The following is an 18,159-nucleotide window of genomic DNA, read 5'->3' as shown; positions in this document are numbered from 1 at the left end:
TGCCATGGAACACAAAGGTACCCAGTGTTTTCTATCACCATGAAGATCTGAGAGTGAGGTGTTACTGAAAAACAGTGTCCTCAGAATTTCTTAAAAAATGATTTCATTTTGAGAGAGAGAGGAAGGGAGGAAGGAAGGGAGGGAGAGAAACATCCATGTGTGAGAGAAATACTGATTGATGGTCGGTCTCCTTCACGCCCCCAACTGGGGACCTGGCCCACAACCCAGGCATGTGCCCTGTGAATCGAACCTGTGCAAGAGGACACCTAAACCCACTGAGCCCCATCAGTCAGGCTCCTCAGAATGGTTTATTCCTCCTTAGCAACCTCTCTGTCCCTTGTTCCTTTATTTGCTCTTAAATTTTTCTCCTTTGTTGTCACAGACCCATGTTAAGCACTAGCCACCTGATTACAGTGATCAGTATAAAGAACTCCCCTGGCTACAAATATGTAAAAAACAATTTTAGGACAAAAAAATGGAAGAACTTTGTGGGCGATGTACAAACTTGGAAGACTTACATCACAAAGTGTGTGTGAGGATTTTAAGTCAGTCCAAGCTACATTCAAACAAATTCTAGGAAGAGAGATAAAAGAACTAAGAGATGCCAAGGCTATTTGGAGGCTAACAAGAAATCATAGCATAGGGTTGTCACCTTTCATCCTGGGATCTCAAGTTAGAAAACTGTGAGTTCTTAAACAGATCTTCCCAACAATTGCTGAACTGTAAATGACCTGATGTTTCCTAAAGGGGAATGCCAAGCAAGATAAGGGAGTTAGGGTTTTAGACAGACAAGAAACAGGTGTGATTTATCTCAGATTTTAGTCTTAAAAAAGGATGGATTGCTTTGTCACAGATTTCAGTTGTAAGAATTTGAACCTGAGGTAACAGATGGCAGGGGCCAGGGGAAAAGAAGGAGACAATTATGACAGAAGTGGCTGGTCAGAAAACAGCCAGGTGTTTTCGCATTTTATTAGGTACAGTATAGACCCTAGAGCTGCCTGGTTTCCTTCCCTCCCCCCAACCATGGGGTCAGGCCTTCCCAGGAGCGCCCGCCTTTGCCGCCTGGGCCCGCTGGAACTCCTGCTGCAGCAGAGCAAGAGTCTCCCTCTGTTGCTCTGACTGCCGCTCAAGGTCCCGGAGCTGGGATTCGTATCTCTTACTGAGGAAAGGCAAGAGAGGCAAAAAAGCAGATAAGAAATTAGTGAGACTTACTAAGGATGTTGAAATTAGGAAAGAGATCAGTGGACAATAAAAATAAAGTTTAAAAAGAAAAAAAAAAGTCAATGGACAACTTGAGGTCTAGGGGAGAGAGGGTTAAATGGGAAAAGGTTGGAGAAGTGTACAATCGGGACACTCTGGAGAGCTACTCTACAATTGTTCCTCAACATCACTACTCGGGCAGCGTCAAGCACATCACAGGGTGGTGGGACAAAAACTCACATTTCAGCTGTGATATAGTCCAGTCTCTTCCCCACTGTGGCCTGAGCCTCCCCCAGGTCCTGTTTGACCAGCACAGGACCCAGAAGTTTAAAGACCACGTTGGACCCATCCAGGAGGGCCAGTTCCTGATAAAGGGGTGGAACACATTTGATCAGAATCCTTGCCAGTATAGGTCCCTCCTCGCTCCACAAATCCCAGTCTCACCTCCTTCACGATATTATTTTCTGTTAGTTGTGCTTCAAGCTTCTGCCTCCCTGCCATAGATTTACTCAAGTCTGGGGGTGAGAGTGTGAGTGAGAGGAAAGACTTGATTAGAGACATCAAATGTGCTACCCGACCCCCACAATCCTAGTCAGAAGAAAATGGGAGTTGAGGAAGTAGACAAGGATCAGTGGGTAGGGAAGAAAATATGATTTTGGTATGGCGTTTGCAGTAGGTGATGGGATTGGGGCGAAGTTACACCCACCCGGCTGCCTTACCCTTCTGTAGCTGTTGATATTTCTCCACTTCTCCTTGTAGCTTCTTCTGGATCAGCTCAGCCATGGTGGAGACGAAAGTCTGGAGGAGCGGGAAAGGGGCGCTGGGTCTTACACTCTGGAAGGTATCCGAGCTCCCCTAATGGTCTGGCCTGCGGAAATGACAGCACTCTTAGGGGGCGGCCTCTCAGAGTACCGCTAGCTTCTCCCCGTCCGGATGTCGACACGATTCTGGCAGTAGCGGGTGGCGGTTGAAATAAGACCATAAGCCTCTCGACCAAAACCTTGTCCTACTCACGTTCTCGCCTAAGTATTCATAAACCCGGAAATAAACAAAGGATGCTGGGAAAAGACTGTGCAGCTGCTCCCTTTTGATGCATGCCGGGAATTGTAGTTCAGAAGCATTTAATACGGGATGTTCTGCTTAAAAAGCAAACAAACAAGAAAACTTTGAAGGTTTTAGGCAAGAGGAGGAAACGAAGATGGAAAAAGAAATTACCGATTCTTGGGACCTGGTCCCGGATTTGCCTTTCTTTTGTTATTCGTACATAAGATGCCACTCAGGAGGGCCGCGACCAAGGCCCATCTCGCCACTTAAGGGCGACCGGGCTCTCAGTCAAAATGACGACTAAAGGCGTCACACCTGGTTCAGCGCTGATTGGATGAGGGGAGGAGGACTTCCGGGAGGTCCTAGTCCGACAGTGTATGCTGAGAGGAGTTTCCACGTGCATCGCCCTAAAGTTGCGCTAGATGGAGGTTGCCCCCAATCCGGGCAAGGATGTTCCTCCCAAGAAAGACAAACTTCAGACCAAGAAGAAGGTAGAGGTCTTCCTTGGGTGGAAAGGAAGTTTTCAGCTATGGGGTCGGAGGGGCAGGGCACTGATAGCGGAGCATAAGTGTTCTTCATCTGCCCGTAGAAACCGCGGCGATACTGGGAGGAAGAGATCACTCCGCCTGTTGCAGGAGCCTCTCCAGGGCCCCCTCGTAACAGGAAGAGGTATCAAGAGTTTCTCCCCCAGAAACCAAAGAACACTCACACCCCAAAGAGGTCTCGCATCTCCAAGAAGCCCCAGGTCCTGAAGAAATCCCGAGAACGGAGGAATCCGAGGCCTCAGCGGAGCTTGTCCGGGGTGAGCATGGGACCTGATAGGGTTGCGGGGCAAGACCCCTAGTGCTTTCTGGGTGCCAAGGTTGGGGTCAATCCAAGCCTGTCAGCGAATTGCCTACTCCCTGCCCTAGGCCCAGGACCCATTCCCAGGCCCCGCCCCTGTCCCTGTGGAGGTGGCTCAGAAGTTCCGTCGCATTGACAAATCCAAAAAGGTGAGGACCAGCCTGAGAGTAGGGTTGCAGGCAGGGAGTGTCTGAATGGTCTAGGTGCAGGTGGGACCAGGTGGCTCTTCTTTGGGCCCACACAGTTTCTGGTTCTTTTCCCACTGCTTCCCCACAATCAATGTTACAGCTGCCACATTCTAAATCCAAAATCCGAAGCCGGCTTGAGGTGGCTGAAGCTGAAGAAGAGGAAGTAAGTGTTAAAGCTGCTCGTTCTGAGCTGCTGCTTGCTGAGGAACCTGGGTAAGTGGCCCCTAATTTGAGCCTTCCCAGCCTCCTTTATAGGACTATCCTTTCTCATTTTGTTGTTGATATACTCACTTCATATTAGGAAACTTTATTGCAGCCCCAACACTCACTTGCAGGTTTTTGGAAGGCGAGGATGGGGAAGACACAGCGAAGATAAGCCAGGCGGACATTGTGGAGGCTGTGGACATTGCAAGTGCAGCCAAGGTGAGCCTGAGAATGGGAAAGGGGCCACACAAGAATGAAGTGGGGACTAGAAGGGGGAATTACTGATGTTAGCCAGTTATTGTATTTCTTAGTTCTTTTTAAAATTCTTTCCTTTCCCAGCACTTTGACTTGAACTTGTGGCAGTTTGGACCCTACAGGTTGAATTACTCCCAGACTGGGAGGTAAGGTTGAATTCCAGTGATACTTGAACTGGGACATCGTCATGTCTCCTTAACCACTTCAGCAATACCAGTGTATGTTTGGGTTGTTGATATAGAGAGTGTCCTGTGACTTGCTTGCATGTGAGGGTGAGCACGTATAGTGTGACACCTCTCCTCTCAGGAGAGAAGGGGCTGGCTTCAGCAGACCTCAAATGGTCTGAGGGTGCTTCCCTGCATTGACACTCTACTTGTTCCCCACCTCCAATAGGCACTTGGCTTTTGGAGGGTACCGGGGTCACGTGGCTGCCCTCGACTGGTTGACAAAGAGGCTCATGTGCGAGATCAATGTCATGGAGGCCGTGCGGGACATCCGGTCAGTGGCCTCTCTGTAGGTGGTCAGTGGTAGTGAGACAGCTCATTCCTGATTGAATGATGACTGTGACTTCTTTCCCCACTGAGTTACTTCTCTCTTTCTCCTAGGTTTCTGCATTCAGAGGCACTGCTTGCTGTTGCTCAGAACCACTGGCTTCACATCTATGACAACCAGGGAATTGAAGTCCACTGCATCCGCCGCTGTGACCGTGTCACACGACTTGAATTCCTGCCTTTCCACTTCCTCCTGGCCACGTCTGTGAGTGGCTTTTGGAGGGTACCGGGGACATGTGGCTGCACAGAGGCTGAGTGGCAGTCCCCTGAAAAGACCACTCCTCTGAGACCCCAACAAAGGGAGAACAGGGCACTCAGGACTTACTCTCTCTCTCACAGTCAGAGACAGGGTTTCTGACCTACCTGGACGTGTCAGTGGGGAAGATTGTGGCAGCTGTGAATGCTCGGGCTGGACGGCTCGATGTCATGACCCAGAACCCTTACAATGCTGTCATCCATCTCGGACATAGCAATGGTTGGTCCCTGGCTGAGCTTTGACTCTCTAACCATCCTAACCTGCTTTTCTTCTATATTTGTACCTTATGAGTCCCTTAAAGTTGCCGTTTTACCTTTCTCTCTTGAGCCCTCTTTGTCTTGAACCCCCATCTTTCCCTAGTTTAATATCTTCAGTGCTCATTAGTAACTTCAGGTCTTCTCTGACCTCCAGGTACTGTGTCCTTATGGAGTCCAGCCATGAAGGAGCCACTGGCAAAGATTCTCTGTCACCGTGGTGGGGTCCGGGCTGTGGCAGTAGATTCTACAGGCACGTAAGTCAGTTGTTTGGGTATGAGGTGCTGGAGGTCACAGCTGGGCAAAAGGAGCACAGATTCTGTAGTCAAGCTGCCTGGCTTTAAATTCTTATGCCACCACTGTCAAGCCAGGTGAGTGTGGGCACATTACCTAACCTCTGTGTGCCACACTTGTTTTAACTTGGGATGATGCATGAGTGTCTATCCCAAGGGTCAGCAAATATTTTCTATAAAGAGCCACATAGTAAATATTTTAGACTTTGCTGGCCAAGAGGCAAAATCAAGGGCGTTATGTAAATACTTAAGTAATAAGAGAGAAAACAGTATCACAAATTTTTAAGCAATGAAATCCAAAATATATAATGACTACAATAGTTTTCAAATACAGGCCTACCAATGGGAAGAATCAGATTCCTCTTTTTGAGGATTTGCTTAATTGATATTCAAAGTTAGTTTTTCAAAATATAATTAAAAAAAAACCCCTAAGTTAATACAATGAAAAAAAAAGTTAGTGTTCCAAATCACCAAACTCGACTGCAAATGTTTATTTGTTAATGCTAATCTATACAGAGATTTTACATATTTTATCTTAGAAAACATCTCTGACACAGACAGGTAATGAGACCGGTGGTCTGAGACTGGTGGACAGGTATTTGGAATGCTGTCAGGTTATGGCTCTGTTGCTGCAACTCCAGCAACAGTGTGAAGCAATCAGATGCCAAACACAGCGTCTGTCTTGACTACTCTATTGTGCAGCACAAAAGCAGTAAATGAATGTGGTTGTGTTCCAATAAAACTTTATTTGTGCACACAATTGCATGTAAGTTTCTAATCTCAAAATATCCTTTTAAAAAAAAAATGGAGCGCTTCATGAACTTGAATGTCATCCTTGTAGAGGGGCTGTGCTGATCTCTCTGTTGTTCCCATTTTTAGTACATGTGCTTGCCAAAGCGAGCACTCAAAATATATATTTTTTAATTTTATTTACTTTATTTTTAGGGAGGGGAAAGGAGGGAGAGAGTGAGGGAGAGAAACATCCATGTGTGGTTGCATCTCGCGTGCCCCTTACCAGGGACCTGGCCTGCAACCCAGGCATGTGGCTTGCACTGGGAATTGAACTGGCGACCCTTTGGTTCGCAGGCTGGAGCTTAATCCACTGAGCCACACCAGCCAGGGCTCAAAATATTCTTTCAATTTTTTTTGAACCACTTAAAATGTAAAAACCATTCTTAGCTTGTGGGCATTGCAGAAATAGGTGGTGGGCCAGATTTGTCTGGCCATAGTTTGCCAACACCTAGATTTAGCTTATAAAACTGTTAGAGACAGTAAGTGAGTTAAGGCACATAGAGTTTAGCATGGTGGCCAAAGAGTAGGCAGCACTGTACTTCATCATCATCACCACTAAAAATGTTTGCTCTCTTCAGGTCTGGCTGGTGATGTGAGGGGTGGGGTGGTGGGTCTGCTTTGAATTTCTGTTCTTCCTGAGAGAGTATTTGCATTTCACAGCTGTTTTGTCTGATTTGTATGTATGCCTGGATCTGGTGGACAGTTTTCCACACAAATTCTTGTGTGCTTTCCTCTAATTCCTTTCATTCATCAGGCCTTCACTGGGCACCTGCTGTGGACTGGGCTCTGTGCTAAGGTTCTGGGGTATAAGGATTAATCAGCCATTGGGCCTGCCCTGGTGTATTGTTCCAGTTCCACTTTTTTTTTTTTACAAAAACAGGTGGCAGTAGTTTACAGGAATGATTGGTGGGGGCAGAGGAGGGGGAGGCATTTAGTCTCCACTCAGTTGTCTTTTGTTACCCCAAACACTTGATGTATCCATCACTGGATCTGACACCCCACTCCCAGGATTTTTCCTTGTCTGCTTTTCTACCACATTTTCCTGTCACCCACAATTTGACTCCTTTGACACCTCTGGTTAGCTACACAGCCCCATGTTCCTTAGCCATTAGGAATATCAGGAATCAAAAGCACTGTTTACTGGGTGCTTTCTGGGTGCCCAGTTTCTGCGACTCCAGCAACAGTGTGAAGCAATCGGATGCCATAATCCTCCAGGTTATGACCTCCTGTGAAGTCCTTATTGCCTCTCCCCTCAAAGGTCCCTCCAAGATCTGTTTCTCTTCATCCTTGCTGTCTCAGTGGGCATGTGTGGCGCTCACAGCCAGTTTCCAGCCTCCAGTTTTACCTCTTGCCTTGTCCTGCAGGGTGTTGTCAGAATCACCTTTCCCACAAGTTGCTTTTCTCCTTTTACACTGCTGGTCAGGAATCTATATTAAATATAGACTACATGGCTTTATTTTTAAGTTGTTTTAAAGGAAATCAGGAAAAGGAAAAGCCCAGCAGCCACCAATTAATGAAAGCCTTCCAGAGGCTCAGATCTGTTAGGCTCCTAGAGTTGTATCTTTGGGGGAAAGTGATTGGTTCCACCCTTTTGACTCCATAGCTGTGCTAGGTTGGCTCTAGGAGAGTGTAGAGGACTGTCCTGGGGCTTTCAGGGCCGCTGCACCTGAGCTATAGTTCGCCTCCCTGGAGCTGCCGGGATCAGCTTGCTCCTGTTCCCAGCGGGTAATCAGTCAGTTTACTGAGGTTTGGTCAACACTTAGATGGTAAATCGTTCTTCAGGTTCAGCCCTGCTTATCTCTGGTCCTCCTCAGGAGCACCCCAGACAGGCCACAGGGGCTCCAGAGATGACCCTTATGGTCTTCCTTAAGAGGCTTTCTGGAAGCTTGCCTTAGGATTGGATTCTCAAAGCTGAACTGCTTGTTACAAGTTTAGTAGTGGGATGCCTGAGTGCCCGGGTGCCCATCTGGCCAGTGGACTGGTATTTGCATAGGGGATCCCAAAGGTTTGTGAGGAGCCAGCATGTGTGCCGGAGTTGTTGGTTCATTGAAGGGTGTGACCCTGTATCCCAGGAACCCTCAGTATTTCCTGGTTTGCACCTATGGCCTTTCCCTTTGGTGGAGTTGGGGCCCTGATTGTCTTGTCAGAAGTGTCCATCTGGGCCTCTGTTTGGCTCTATCACAGGGCATGTCTTTGCTTTTAGGAACTCTTCGGTCCCCTCTTCCTGGGTTCACAGCCACAGCCAAAAAGATTCTTCTTGACCCTTTGGCAAAAATACACCTCCTGGACTGGTTGGCTCTCCTTTAGCCTCCCTCTCTGAGGAACAACTTGAACATAGGTAGAAACTCCAACCTCTGAAAATAAACAATTTGTACAGTGCCAGATTCCTTGAGAGGCTCTGGTCTGTAACCTTGCCCTCCCTCCTTCAGGGAACGAGAGGGTGGGGTAGGGCCGCCTAGCACTTGACTCTATTCCCTCCCAAGGTTTTCTCAGGCCTATGCGGTCTTCAGTTGTGGCTTCTTATTAGCGGAGGGCACTGTGGGGGCATTAGGGCCTCAGTCTGACTTGAAAGACTTGTTCCTTCCTGATCTTCCTGGCTGTATTTCCCACCAATCCTGAAAATAAACCTTTGCCTCTGTCTCACCATCTCCACTCTCTGATCATTCATTTGTATGGCAGTATCTCTCTTTCTTGTGCTTTCTTGAGAATTACTGAGATTGGTTTACACCCCAGTTTTCCGAGGCAGTCCTCCCTGACCACTGCAGTCGATCCTTCTTGATCCTTCCCTTTGCTGAACTGCTGTGCTGCCTGTCTACAGGACAGCACATTTAAGTAGACATTGTCACACACATTCTCCCCTTGATTCATGTCTTGAGTAGTTAGAGGGCAGATGCTAAAGAAACAGGCCTGCCTTGAATTCTTGCTCTACACCTCACCCTGATTTCCTTCCTCTGAGCTTGTTTCTTTACCTGTAAAAGGGAAATAAAAAGAGTATAAGAGTTGTGTGACACATAACCAAGAGGCTGTCTGCAGAGTTTTTGGTGTGATGGGCGTGGTTACTCTCAGTCTTTTTCTCCCTAACTGGACTTGATGCCTGGACTTGGCCACAAGCCTCCTCACTAACACCTTAGATTAATTGATCCCCCCCTCTTCCACCAGGTACATGGCCACCTCTGGCTTGGACCACCAGCTGAAAATCTTTGACTTGCGAGGGACATACCAGCCTCTGAGCGCTCGGACCCTGCCCCAGGGAGTGGGGCACCTGGCCTTCTCCCAGTGGGGACTGCTCGCTGCAGGAATGGGTGATGTGGTCAACATATGGGCAGGGCAGGGCAAGGCTAGCCCACCCTCCCTGGAGAAGCCCTACCTCACCCACCGGCTCTCAGGCCATGTGCATGGCCTTCAGTTCTGCCCCTATGAAGATGTGCTAGGTGTGGGGCACACTGGAGGCATTACCAGCATGCTGGTCCCTGGTGAGTGGGCCAGGGGATGGGGCTGAAAGTGAATGAACTCTGGATGGAAGTTTGAGTGGGCCTGGGACAGCCAGGAGCAAGGAGCTTGGTCAGGCTGGAATGCTGAATTGTTTTCCCATTTACGGTTCCATGCTCTTCCCTCCCAGGGGCCGCTGAGCCCAACTTTGATGGTCTGGAGAGTAACCCATACAGGAGCCGGAAGCAACGGCAGGAGTGGGAAGTGAAGGCCCTTCTGGAGAAGGTGAGGATGCGGAGGTGGGGAAAGCTTCTATGCTGGGGGGGTCTTGGGAAGAGTGGAATTTGTGTGTAGTCTTCCTGGCATGCAGTCTCCCCAGCTTCAGTCCCTCTTTGAGGTCACCTACCCTATCCATTCCTGTCCCTCTGTGACATCTCCAGGTACCTGCAGAGCTCATTTGTCTGGACCCACGAGCCCTGGCAGAGGTTGATGTCATCTCTTTGGAGCAGGAAAAGAAGGAGCGGATAGAGAGGCTGGTAAAGCAGACCCCTGAGTGCTTAGGCGCATCCTTTCTGACCATGTCCCCAGAAGTGTGGCACAGCAAGTGGGTGCTGCCACAGTGCCCTGTCTGTGAGGCTGTTACAGACATCACTCCTCTCCCCTCCTCTAGGGCTATGACCCAGAGTCCAAGGCTCCCTTCCAGCCAAAGCCAAAGAAGAAGGGCCGAAGCTCGACCGCAAGTCTGATGAAAAGGAAGAGGAAGGTCATGGATGAGGAACATAGGGTAAAGGAGCATATGTGGGGTGGGCCAGGCCTCCCACGGGCTGCACCCTCCTTGTTTATGCTTTTGGCCTCGCCAATCTGCCACTTCTCACTTTGCCTGTCTCCCCATTCCCAGGACAAAGTCCGACAGAGTCTTGAGCAGCAGTCACAGAAGCAAGAAAAGGTGGCCAAACCCACGGTGGCCCGGCGATCTGCCCTGGACAGATTTGTGCGCTGAGCCAGGCTCCAGGGTGGCCTGGGAGTAACGGTCTCTCCCCAAGATCACCTGTGGGGGAATGGCCCTGTTTCTTGGAATAAGGATGGGGGACAGGTGCTCCTTCCCCAGCTGGGAGTGAACTGGCTCCTGGAGTAGGTTGGTATTAAAGAAGAAAGTGAGAAGGTTTTTGAATAATGTGTCTGGATCATCCTGTGGACCTGCCCCCTGCCTTTGCCTAGCATGGCTACTCTAGGCTCCGAGGGGTCATGATGTCCTGCCTCTACCTCCACCCCATATCTTGTGGTTGCTATGGTCATAGCTTTGCTCTTTACAGACCTTTCTCAGAGAGGCTGTCCCCTCTCCCCCACGTCTCTGGAGATGTGTTTCCCATCCAGCAGGCCCAGCATCCTCCAGGCTCCCTAGGTTTGTGTGCTGGGACTTCTGGTGAGGACCACACTGCACTCGGAGAGGTAGAGAGACAAGTTTATTAAGGGGCTTGTGCCCTCCTCTGTCACAGATGTTTTACACTTCTGATGACTATATTTGGGGCTGGTAGGCCAGGTCCCAAGTAACCCCTATATCCTTCAGGCTTCAGTGACAAACTAAGCATCTGGTGTAGGGGAACTGTTCAGTTGTAGTCAGTTGCCTTGGGCCTGGGAGAAGGGTTGTGGGGGTGCTGATTGGACCCTGAGCTCCTCCTCTCCTATGGCCCAGGTCCTCTCAGCTGTGCAGCCAGGCTATTACCCGACACCGCAGGATGCCCAGGACTCCCTGGAGCCAGGAGCAGAAGGGTACAGTCCTTTCCCCATCAGAGCCGCCCACCAGCTTCCAGGCTTCCTGCATCTTCCAGGGGTCCAACCTGTGGGATGTCAGCAGGAATTTCCCATAGCAGCACCGGTCCAGGGGGTAGTGGGTGGCACCAGCCAGCTTGACACAGTGGGTTGGGGTGAGGCCTCCTCGTCGAGCACTTACCCCTACAAAGACATCCTCCAATGGCAGAGGAGGTGACCGGCTGGCCACTTTGAGGATGAGCTGCACAGCAGAAGCTGACAGCACATACCCTGTGCCAGAGGCATAGGGTGGAAAAGGGCCCCAGGTGGGAGGCCACTGCTCCTCTGATATCTGGTGCTTGCCCCCTGGTGTCCGAGAGGGGTGCACCCGCCAGTGCACACGGCCCAGATACAAAAGAGGCACAGGCTGGCTCCCCAAAGTGGGGCCGCCTCCCTCCCACTTTTCACCTCCAGCCTCAGCTTCTTTCTGGGCCTCTGTGCCCCGCTCCCATTGCTCCCAACGGCCCCCTCGCCGGACCAGCTCTGATACCAGTTCCGGGACGTTGACAAACACATCATCATCGGTCTTGAGGACGTAGCGGGCCATGGGGCAGTGTTTGTTGGCCCAATTCAGCCCACTGAGGGTCTTGAGGGTAAGGTTGCGGTAGGAGTCCTGGAAGGCCGCCTGCAAGATGTCTCCCTGGGCCGAAGACTCCTGTTCCAGGTGGTTCTCATGCGAGCCCCAGGAGGGATGCCCCCGGCTCGGCTCTCCCAGAAGAAAGAGAGTCTGCACCCTGAGCCCTCGGGCCTCGCGCTGCCCGCCCCACGAGGCCCGAATGGCGTTTCTTTGGTTGAGGTTCTCAGGGGCCGTACACACCAGGATGAGCAGGAAGGGAGGGGAGCCAGGGCCACGACAGGCGTCCTTGTTGGGGATCAAGAGGCGGGGCAGGGCCAGGGGTGGCCCAGGTGATGCTGGTGCTGGGAGCAGGGAGGCTAGGGAGAGGCTCAGCAGCTCCTCCCCGAGGCCTGAAGGACCGAAGAGGGTCCAGACAATCACCAGCAGCAGGGCCGCAAGGAGAAGGCGCCGGAAGAAGCTGAGGGGCATGATGTGGCGCAGTCAAAGGGAACCTGAGAGGAAAGATGGAGGGCGGCTGGAGGGCGCAGAGAACAGCTCTCAGCAGCCTGGGTCCCTAACCGACCACGCCTAGGAGGGGGCCAGCAGAGCGTGCCCGCGGTACTAGCGCCGCCGGAAGGTGCCGAGAGGTAGACACAGGAGACGGCGCGGGGGACCACAGCAGGAGCGGTGGGGAGGTTACCTTGTCGCAGCCCCACCACCCTAAAGCTCGGCTCCATGGCTGCCTGATGGCTGCGGCATCAGCGGCCTCCCCCGCCCTACGGCGGCAGTCCCGCCCCTTTGCTGAGGAGGGCGTGGCACTGCGCATTCCCAGAATCCCAGCCGGAAGTTTTGGCAGAACGGTGGACCCGCCTGAAAGTGGAGCCTTTCCAGGGACGGGGTAGGAATTTAATTGGATCTGTGTGCCTTGTGGCACAAGTCTTTCCCAACCACATGTGCACCTACGGGAGCCCATCGATTCTGATTTTATGTCCAAGAAATCTGCACCCCACCCCCATCTCTCCGACAGCCAGCTGACATCTTTTAGAAACCTAGGGTGGCCAAAACCTGCACTGACTCACTGGAGTTGCAACTAAGCTCAAACTACGTCCATGTGCCACACCACTCTGCAGTCAAGCCCCCGGAAAAACTGCTTGGGCACTTCAAGGCTGTGTTGATTGCTCCAACTTCCTCATACCTTAGGGGTGGGGGAAAAGGAACGACACCACTGAATTACATTGTTTGGGCAGCTGGGTGGGGACATCAGCTAAGACACTTATGACCAACAGGGTCCTTCACGAGAGCTAGCATTCCCTATCAGTGTCTCCAGAAGGAAGAAAATTCACAAAGGAAGCCACAGGTGTATAAACTATTTATTAACAGACAAGGCCTACAGATTTATTTCTTCTTGGACACACCCACAGTGCGACCCCGGCGGCCTGTGGTCTTGGTGTGCTGGCCTCGAACACGAAGACTGCAGGTGAGAAAAGAGAAGGATCACAAGTCATACACTTTACACAGAAAAGATCTGGGAAGAGAAGACAGAGCTTGAGAAATATCTGGGAGCCTAGGGGCAGGAAGGGAAAGGAAACCCCCATCCTGACTCACCCCCAGAAGTGGCGCAGCCCTCTATGGGCCCGAATTTTCTTCAGCCGCTCCAGGTCTTCACGAAGCTTGTTGTCCAGACCATTGGCCAGGACCTGGATTTCAAAGAGGGTGACGGATGTTTGTTTTACCACTCAATCCCTATGGCCAATTCTATTCTAACTGGATGCCCTGCCTTTTTTAAAGGCCGTATCTTGATACACACCTGGCTGTACTTCCCATCTTTCACATCCTTCTGTCTGTTCAAGAACCAGTCTGGAATCTTGTACTGGCGTGGGTTCTGCATAATGGTAATCACCCGTTCCACCTGGCAGGCAGGACAAGGGTCAGATCCAGATGGCTCCCTTTCAAGGTAGGCCCAACCCATGACCCCCTTCCTTGTCCTCACCTCATCCTCTGTGAGTTCTCCTGCTCTCTTGGTGAGGTCGATGTCTGCTTTCCTCAACACCACATGAGCATATCTTCGCCCCACACCCTGAGGAGAGGTTTTGGAATCGGGTCTGAGTTTTGTTTTTCCCCCCCTTCCTTTATAGCTCCATTATTCAAAAGGTCAAAGGTAGGGTCTGCTATAACCTAGTGCTTTATACTTTCCCAGATGACCTGTACCTCATTCACTTTTCCAGATAAGAAATCTAAGCATTAAGTAGAAAGTACAAAAATAGTTTTGTTCAATAGCTGGGCTGGATCAAGAACAGAGAACTTGGGCTAGATAAGCCTTTGAACACAGGAACTTTTCTTTCTCATTGCCCAGCATAAGTACTTGTCAATAAATGCTGGCTGAGACACTGCAGCGGCATTCAGGAACAGAACCTGATTTCCGCATTGTGGAGGACTAAGGGCCTGGCACTCAAAGCAGATATAGCTTTAAAGCAGTAAAACTAGGGCAAACTTCTGATCAATAGGTGCTCAAGGAGTAGGATTGTTAGTTGCCTGGAACCTCTAGAGATCCTAATTCTTTGGACAAACCACTGCAGCTCCATGATCAGGCCTAAAAAAATTTTTTTTAATTTATTGATTTTAGAGATAGAGACAGCAATTTGTTGTTCCACATACTTATGCATTCACTGTTTGATTCTTGCATGTGCCTTGACTGGGATCGAACCCACAACAATGGCTTATCAGGACAACCCTCTAACCAACTCAACTACCTGGCCAGGGGTCCCATAATGTTTTTGAAGATCACAAACTAAATTTTGTCAGTGCCCAGAGATGATCAGGTCCTAGGGAACTTATTGCCCAAATCAAACTTAAAAAAGCTAAACAACCCCCTCACCCCCTCAAAACAAACAACTAATCATTACACTGGTGGATCATATAAACACCAACACTGGTACTCATTGCCACCTGAACCATTAATCTAACAGATTTGGGTGGTAAAGCATGGTGGGCTGGGTTAAACAGTGCTCCCCCAACCCCGCCCCGTGTATTTCCATCCAGAGTCTCAGAATGTGACCTTATTCAGGACTAACCTTTGAAAATATGGTTAGTTAGAATGTTTATACTGGATTAGGGACAGCCCTAAATCTGATGGCTGTATTCTTACAAGAGGAGGACAAAGACACAAAGGGAAGGTCATGTGGCATCATAACAAAGTCAAGAGATTGGAGTGATGCAGCTACAAGACAAGGAAAAGTTAAACATTGCTCATAGAAGATGGGGAGAAGCAGGATAGGATTCCTAGAGTCTTTAGAGGGAGCATGGCCTTGACACCTTCTTTTTGGATGTTTGGCCTCCAGAACTGGTAAGTTTCTGCTGTTTTAAGTCAACAAGTCTATGACAACTTATTACAACATCCCAAGAAAATGAAAAGATGTATTTTCTCTCTGTAAGAAACCGACCCAAGAAATCAAACGACCAGGTTGATTCATAAGTTTCTCAAATGTAACTACATGCAGATGAAATAGTATGTCTGAGCTTTACTTTAAAATACATGTGGACAGGAAAGGGCATAGATGAAACCAGAATTCTACTTTTAGCTAGATGATACATCCACAGGGGTCATAATTTTCTTCCCTTTACTTTTTTAAAGATATTTTTATTTACTTTTAGAGAGAAAGTGAGGGAGAAAGACCAACGGGTTGCCTGCAGTACACACCCTGACTGGGGACCGAACCCACAACCCAGGCATGTGCTCTGACCAGGAATCAAACCAGCAACCTTTCAGTTTTCAGGACAATGCCCAACCAACAGAGCCACTTGGGTCAGGGCATCTTTCCTCTATTTTTAAATGTTTAAAACCTTCCATAATCAAGTTTTTAAAAGTTGCCATCAAGCTAAGATTTTTGAAAGCTCTGTTTACTAAGTTTAGATAATGGTTTGCCAATTTCCTAAGGCCCACAGATGCCCCCATTTTTAGCCCCAAGATCGTCCCTGCTTTCTCCAACCAGACAACACTACAGGAGACTAACATTCATATTTGTAGTCCAAGGGTCTGTACCATATAACAGAAAAACTGATACCAACTTATTACCCTCTGAAAGTTAAAGTATTACTCACAGGGACACTGGCATTTTGGCAGGAGAGTTCCTTATAAACAAGGTCAGTGAGTACTTCCTAGTCATTACAATCAAACCCAATCTCCCCCTCCTTCAATGTTTCCAAATAATCCAGACAGCCATTATCCCTGATTTAGCAGAAAAACAGAAGAGGAGCCAGCTTTAAAAAATACCCATAGCAAAGGTCTTCAAGTGGAAATGCAACAAGCAGGAAGGGATCAGGGCATAGATAATAATCTTTCAGGATCTTTATTACCTCTCAATATCCTCTTCTACTTCCGTTAAATTCCATTCCATTCCATTCTCTACTCTTCCCTGGCCAACTAACCTTGCCCACCACTTCTTTAACCGTATCTTTTGAGGCACCCCCTCCCCACACTCAGCCTGCCTTTCCCCGATTCTGTATCCTTACCAAAAGACTACCTCCAAGCTTTAGTTCTCTCACCAGAGGAAGAGCTGGCTGCTTTTACTGTCTCTTCACAAAATTAGCAAAAACCTCTTACTTATCTATAGGAATACCCTTTGCCAATGATAAGCGGAACATCAGGATCCCTAAAGACTTATCAAAATGTTCATTCAGTACCTGAAACTGATTTGGTTAAATGGCTTGACTACAAAAGTTATGACACACATTTAACTAAAGTAACAAATACAAAAGCACCTAATTTTGAAGAAGCATCCCATTAACCACGGTCATCTTTTACCTTTACCATCTCACTTAAGTCTAACAATCCTTGAAAAGGGTACTACTGTATTATATACCACTAGTTTCCAGAACAGAAGGAAGAAATCTTCTTACATACAAATTAATAACAAATGCAAGTTGTGCTCCCTGCAGTGCAGAATTAAAAACCAAGGGCATTTGATGAAGCTAGGATTTAGTTCTGAATTAACAACTCACCTATAATACATCAGTTCTTTGAAACCAGGCCACAGTACACCTGATGACATGCATTTCCTAACACTGCCTGAGCACTAGAAGCTGGGGACTGCAAGACACAACTATCCCTAACACCAGAGAGTGTACATACAGTAGGAAAGTTAGTCACGAAACCATCTCCACAACTAACTACATGTACTCCAAAAAAAAAAAAAAAAAAAAAGGATGCCCCCTGCTCAAAGGCCACAATGACTTCATTAGGCTGGTGAAGGGAGATGCCCAAGCTTGCATTCACCAACTTACTTCATGGAATAAGCCAAGTGCTGGTACCCAATTTAACTGAAAAGGGGCAATGACTCTGGCATCTGAGCAAATGTTCTGCTCATGATGTGGTGACACCGCTCCCAACTACACCTTTCTTCACGCTTGGAATCTGTAGGTGTTTCTACCCACCCCTCAAGATGCACGATTATCCAACTTATAGGGTATATACGTATCACAAGAAAGGTTTATGTTAAAGGTGCATGGAGGGAAGGGGGCAGAAACCAAACACAGAATGATCTCAAGATAATGGCTGGTGGTCCGGGAAAATTCTAGCAAATTCAGGTAGAAAGCCAAACACACTCCCCATCCCCTAGGTGAAATATTTTGGCTTGACCTGAGACGATTCTCTGGCTTTTCTCACTTTTCAGGGTAAATGGGGTAGGGGGTTAAGGGACTACCCTGCAGCTGAGGTAATCTGGTTGGGGGTTGTTTCCTTAACCTTGCCTGCCTACAGCTTAGGTCTTTACAACCTAAGTTCCATTTATATTTTCTACACCTTACCCTACTTTACCTTAATTGCAGTGATGGCAAAGGCTATTTTCCGTCGCCCATCAATATTGGTGTTGAGTACTCGCAAAATGTGCTGGAACTTCTCAGGAATCACTAGAGACTGACAAAGATTGGGGGGGGGAAAGCAGACAACGTGAACTATCAAATCATAACCTCAAACAGGAACGTTAAACTGAGTCACACAGGTAGCGATGATCCCCTTTCAGGTTTTCACAACACAGCAAATTCCTTAATCCTGCACACAGCAGGAATATTTAGTGCTCGAGGTTGGGAAAAATGCAGCCTCTGGGAGGGGACAAATCTCCTGCCTGTTTCCAAAGTACATTCTGTACGGCGGAGGCCGGAGGTCCCCATACATGCCCAAGCCTTTCGCCGCTTTAAAGCGCCCAGGGAATGACTCTTCCTCTGGCCCTACTCCCCAGAAACGGATGTCTTTAGTCGTTTCTCCCCAGGAGTGCGATCCAAGGTTCCACACAGAACGCTGTAGGCCCCTAAACGTGGTGTTTTCGACTCCCTGACAGCAGACTTTCCCTGCCCCGGTTCAGATGTCGCCGGATCCCCGGACACACTCGAGTCTTACCATGGCTGTAGCGGCGTGTAGGCCTCCTGTGGAAGAGAAAGCGGAAGTTACGAAATAGTCTTATATAACTAGCAGGCGGAAGAGGCGGGGCGAT

General features: G+C 48.9%; 4 protein-coding genes and 1 non-coding gene across 7 annotated transcripts in view; 1 reads left to right on the top strand and 4 right to left on the bottom strand.

Annotated features, from left to right (window-relative positions):
• The window catches only part of RPS18 (ribosomal protein S18), a 75,605-nt gene extending 57,500 nt beyond the window's left edge, over window positions 1–18,105 (bottom strand). The window contains exons 1-6 of one of the 2 annotated variants that reach the window (XM_054569209.1): window positions 18,066–18,105; window positions 17,487–17,585; window positions 13,665–13,751; window positions 13,482–13,583; window positions 13,280–13,371; window positions 13,032–13,145 (exon numbers count right to left, since the gene is read on the bottom strand). In XM_054569209.1, coding sequence (XP_054425184.1) covers window positions 13,070–13,145; window positions 13,280–13,371; window positions 13,482–13,583; window positions 13,665–13,751; window positions 17,487–17,585; window positions 18,066–18,068 — 459 coding nt within the window. In that variant the 5' untranslated portion in view covers window positions 18,069–18,105 and the 3' untranslated portion in view covers window positions 13,032–13,069. Of the gene's footprint in view, window positions 1–13,026; window positions 13,146–13,279; window positions 13,372–13,481; window positions 13,584–13,664; window positions 13,752–17,486; window positions 17,586–18,065 lie in introns of those variants that run through there. The other variant, XM_054569210.1, reaches the window with a different exon arrangement.
• PFDN6 (prefoldin subunit 6) lies at window positions 849–2,524 on the bottom strand. 2 transcript variants are annotated; one of them, XM_054569212.1, is made up of 5 exons: window positions 2,416–2,524; window positions 1,920–2,068; window positions 1,645–1,715; window positions 1,441–1,565; window positions 849–1,159 (listed from the first exon to the last, which is right to left on the bottom strand). In XM_054569212.1, exons 2-5 carry the CDS (start codon window positions 1,981–1,983, stop codon window positions 1,030–1,032), a joined length of 390 nt encoding a protein of 129 aa, XP_054425187.1. In that variant the 5' UTR covers window positions 1,984–2,068; window positions 2,416–2,524; the 3' UTR covers window positions 849–1,029. The 2 variants fall into 2 exon arrangements, with proteins under 2 accessions (XP_054425187.1, XP_054425186.1); XM_054569211.1 differs by lacking the exon at window positions 2,416–2,524 and adding an exon at window positions 2,215–2,391 and having other exon boundaries at window positions 850–1,159.
• On the top strand, window positions 2,533–10,466 carry WDR46 (WD repeat domain 46). Its single transcript, XM_054569195.1, has 15 exons — window positions 2,533–2,735; window positions 2,834–3,046; window positions 3,156–3,236; window positions 3,376–3,488; window positions 3,611–3,698; window positions 3,819–3,880; window positions 4,128–4,232; window positions 4,340–4,490; window positions 4,625–4,760; window positions 4,953–5,052; window positions 9,040–9,353; window positions 9,500–9,594; window positions 9,750–9,845; window positions 9,980–10,093; window positions 10,208–10,466. The coding sequence occupies exons 1-15, from the start codon at window positions 2,667–2,669 to the stop codon at window positions 10,307–10,309; spliced, it is 1,839 nt and encodes a 612-aa protein (XP_054425170.1). The 5' UTR covers window positions 2,533–2,666; the 3' UTR covers window positions 10,310–10,466.
• On the bottom strand, window positions 5,887–5,992 carry LOC129067997 (U6 spliceosomal RNA). The gene has a single exon (XR_008528818.1). It is a non-coding gene; the product is annotated as a U6 spliceosomal RNA (small nuclear RNA).
• B3GALT4 (beta-1,3-galactosyltransferase 4) lies at window positions 10,800–12,438 on the bottom strand. The gene is made up of 2 exons (XM_054569204.1): window positions 12,375–12,438; window positions 10,800–12,186 (listed from the first exon to the last, which is right to left on the bottom strand). The coding sequence occupies exon 2, from the start codon at window positions 12,161–12,163 to the stop codon at window positions 11,009–11,011; it is 1,155 nt and encodes a 384-aa protein (XP_054425179.1). The 5' UTR covers window positions 12,164–12,186; window positions 12,375–12,438; the 3' UTR covers window positions 10,800–11,008.
• Window positions 18,106–18,159: the final 54 nt, after the last annotated feature.

The sequence above is a fragment of the Pteronotus mesoamericanus genome, unplaced genomic scaffold (genome assembly GCF_021234165.1).
Source record: "Pteronotus mesoamericanus isolate MK-2021 breed Mesoamerican mustached bat unplaced genomic scaffold, CSHL_Meso_final contig_20, whole genome shotgun sequence".
In the NCBI taxonomy this organism is placed as follows: Eukaryota; Metazoa; Chordata; class Mammalia; order Chiroptera; family Mormoopidae; genus Pteronotus; species Pteronotus mesoamericanus.
This window is presented reverse-complemented; position numbering and strand designations above follow the sequence as displayed.

What these genes read in the sequence shown, in the direction of transcription:
- WDR46 (XM_054569195.1), top strand. Translation starts at nt 2,667, where the DNA reads ATGGAGGTTGCCCCCAATCCGGGCAAGGATGTTCCTCCCAAGAAAGAC. An exon ending in CTCAGCGGAGCTTGTCCGGG is followed by an intron (nt 3,047 to 3,155) that starts GTGAGCATGGGA and finishes TCCCTGCCCTAG; the next exon opens with GCCCAGGACCCATTCCCAGG. An exon ending in AATTACTCCCAGACTGGGAG is followed by an intron (nt 3,881 to 4,127) that starts GTAAGGTTGAAT and finishes CACCTCCAATAG; the next exon opens with GCACTTGGCTTTTGGAGGGT.
- B3GALT4 (XM_054569204.1), bottom strand. Translation starts at nt 12,163, where the DNA reads ATGCCCCTCAGCTTCTTCCGGCGCCTTCTCCTTGCGGCCCTGCTGCTG.
- PFDN6 (XM_054569212.1), bottom strand. Translation starts at nt 1,983, where the DNA reads ATGGCTGAGCTGATCCAGAAGAAGCTACAAGGAGAAGTGGAGAAATAT. An exon ending in AAAATAATATCGTGAAGGAG is followed by an intron (nt 1,566 to 1,644) that starts GTGAGACTGGGA and finishes CCCCTTTATCAG; the next exon opens with GAACTGGCCCTCCTGGATGG. An exon ending in GACTATATCACAGCTGAAAT is followed by an intron (nt 1,160 to 1,440) that starts GTGAGTTTTTGT and finishes GCCTTTCCTCAG; the next exon opens with TAAGAGATACGAATCCCAGC.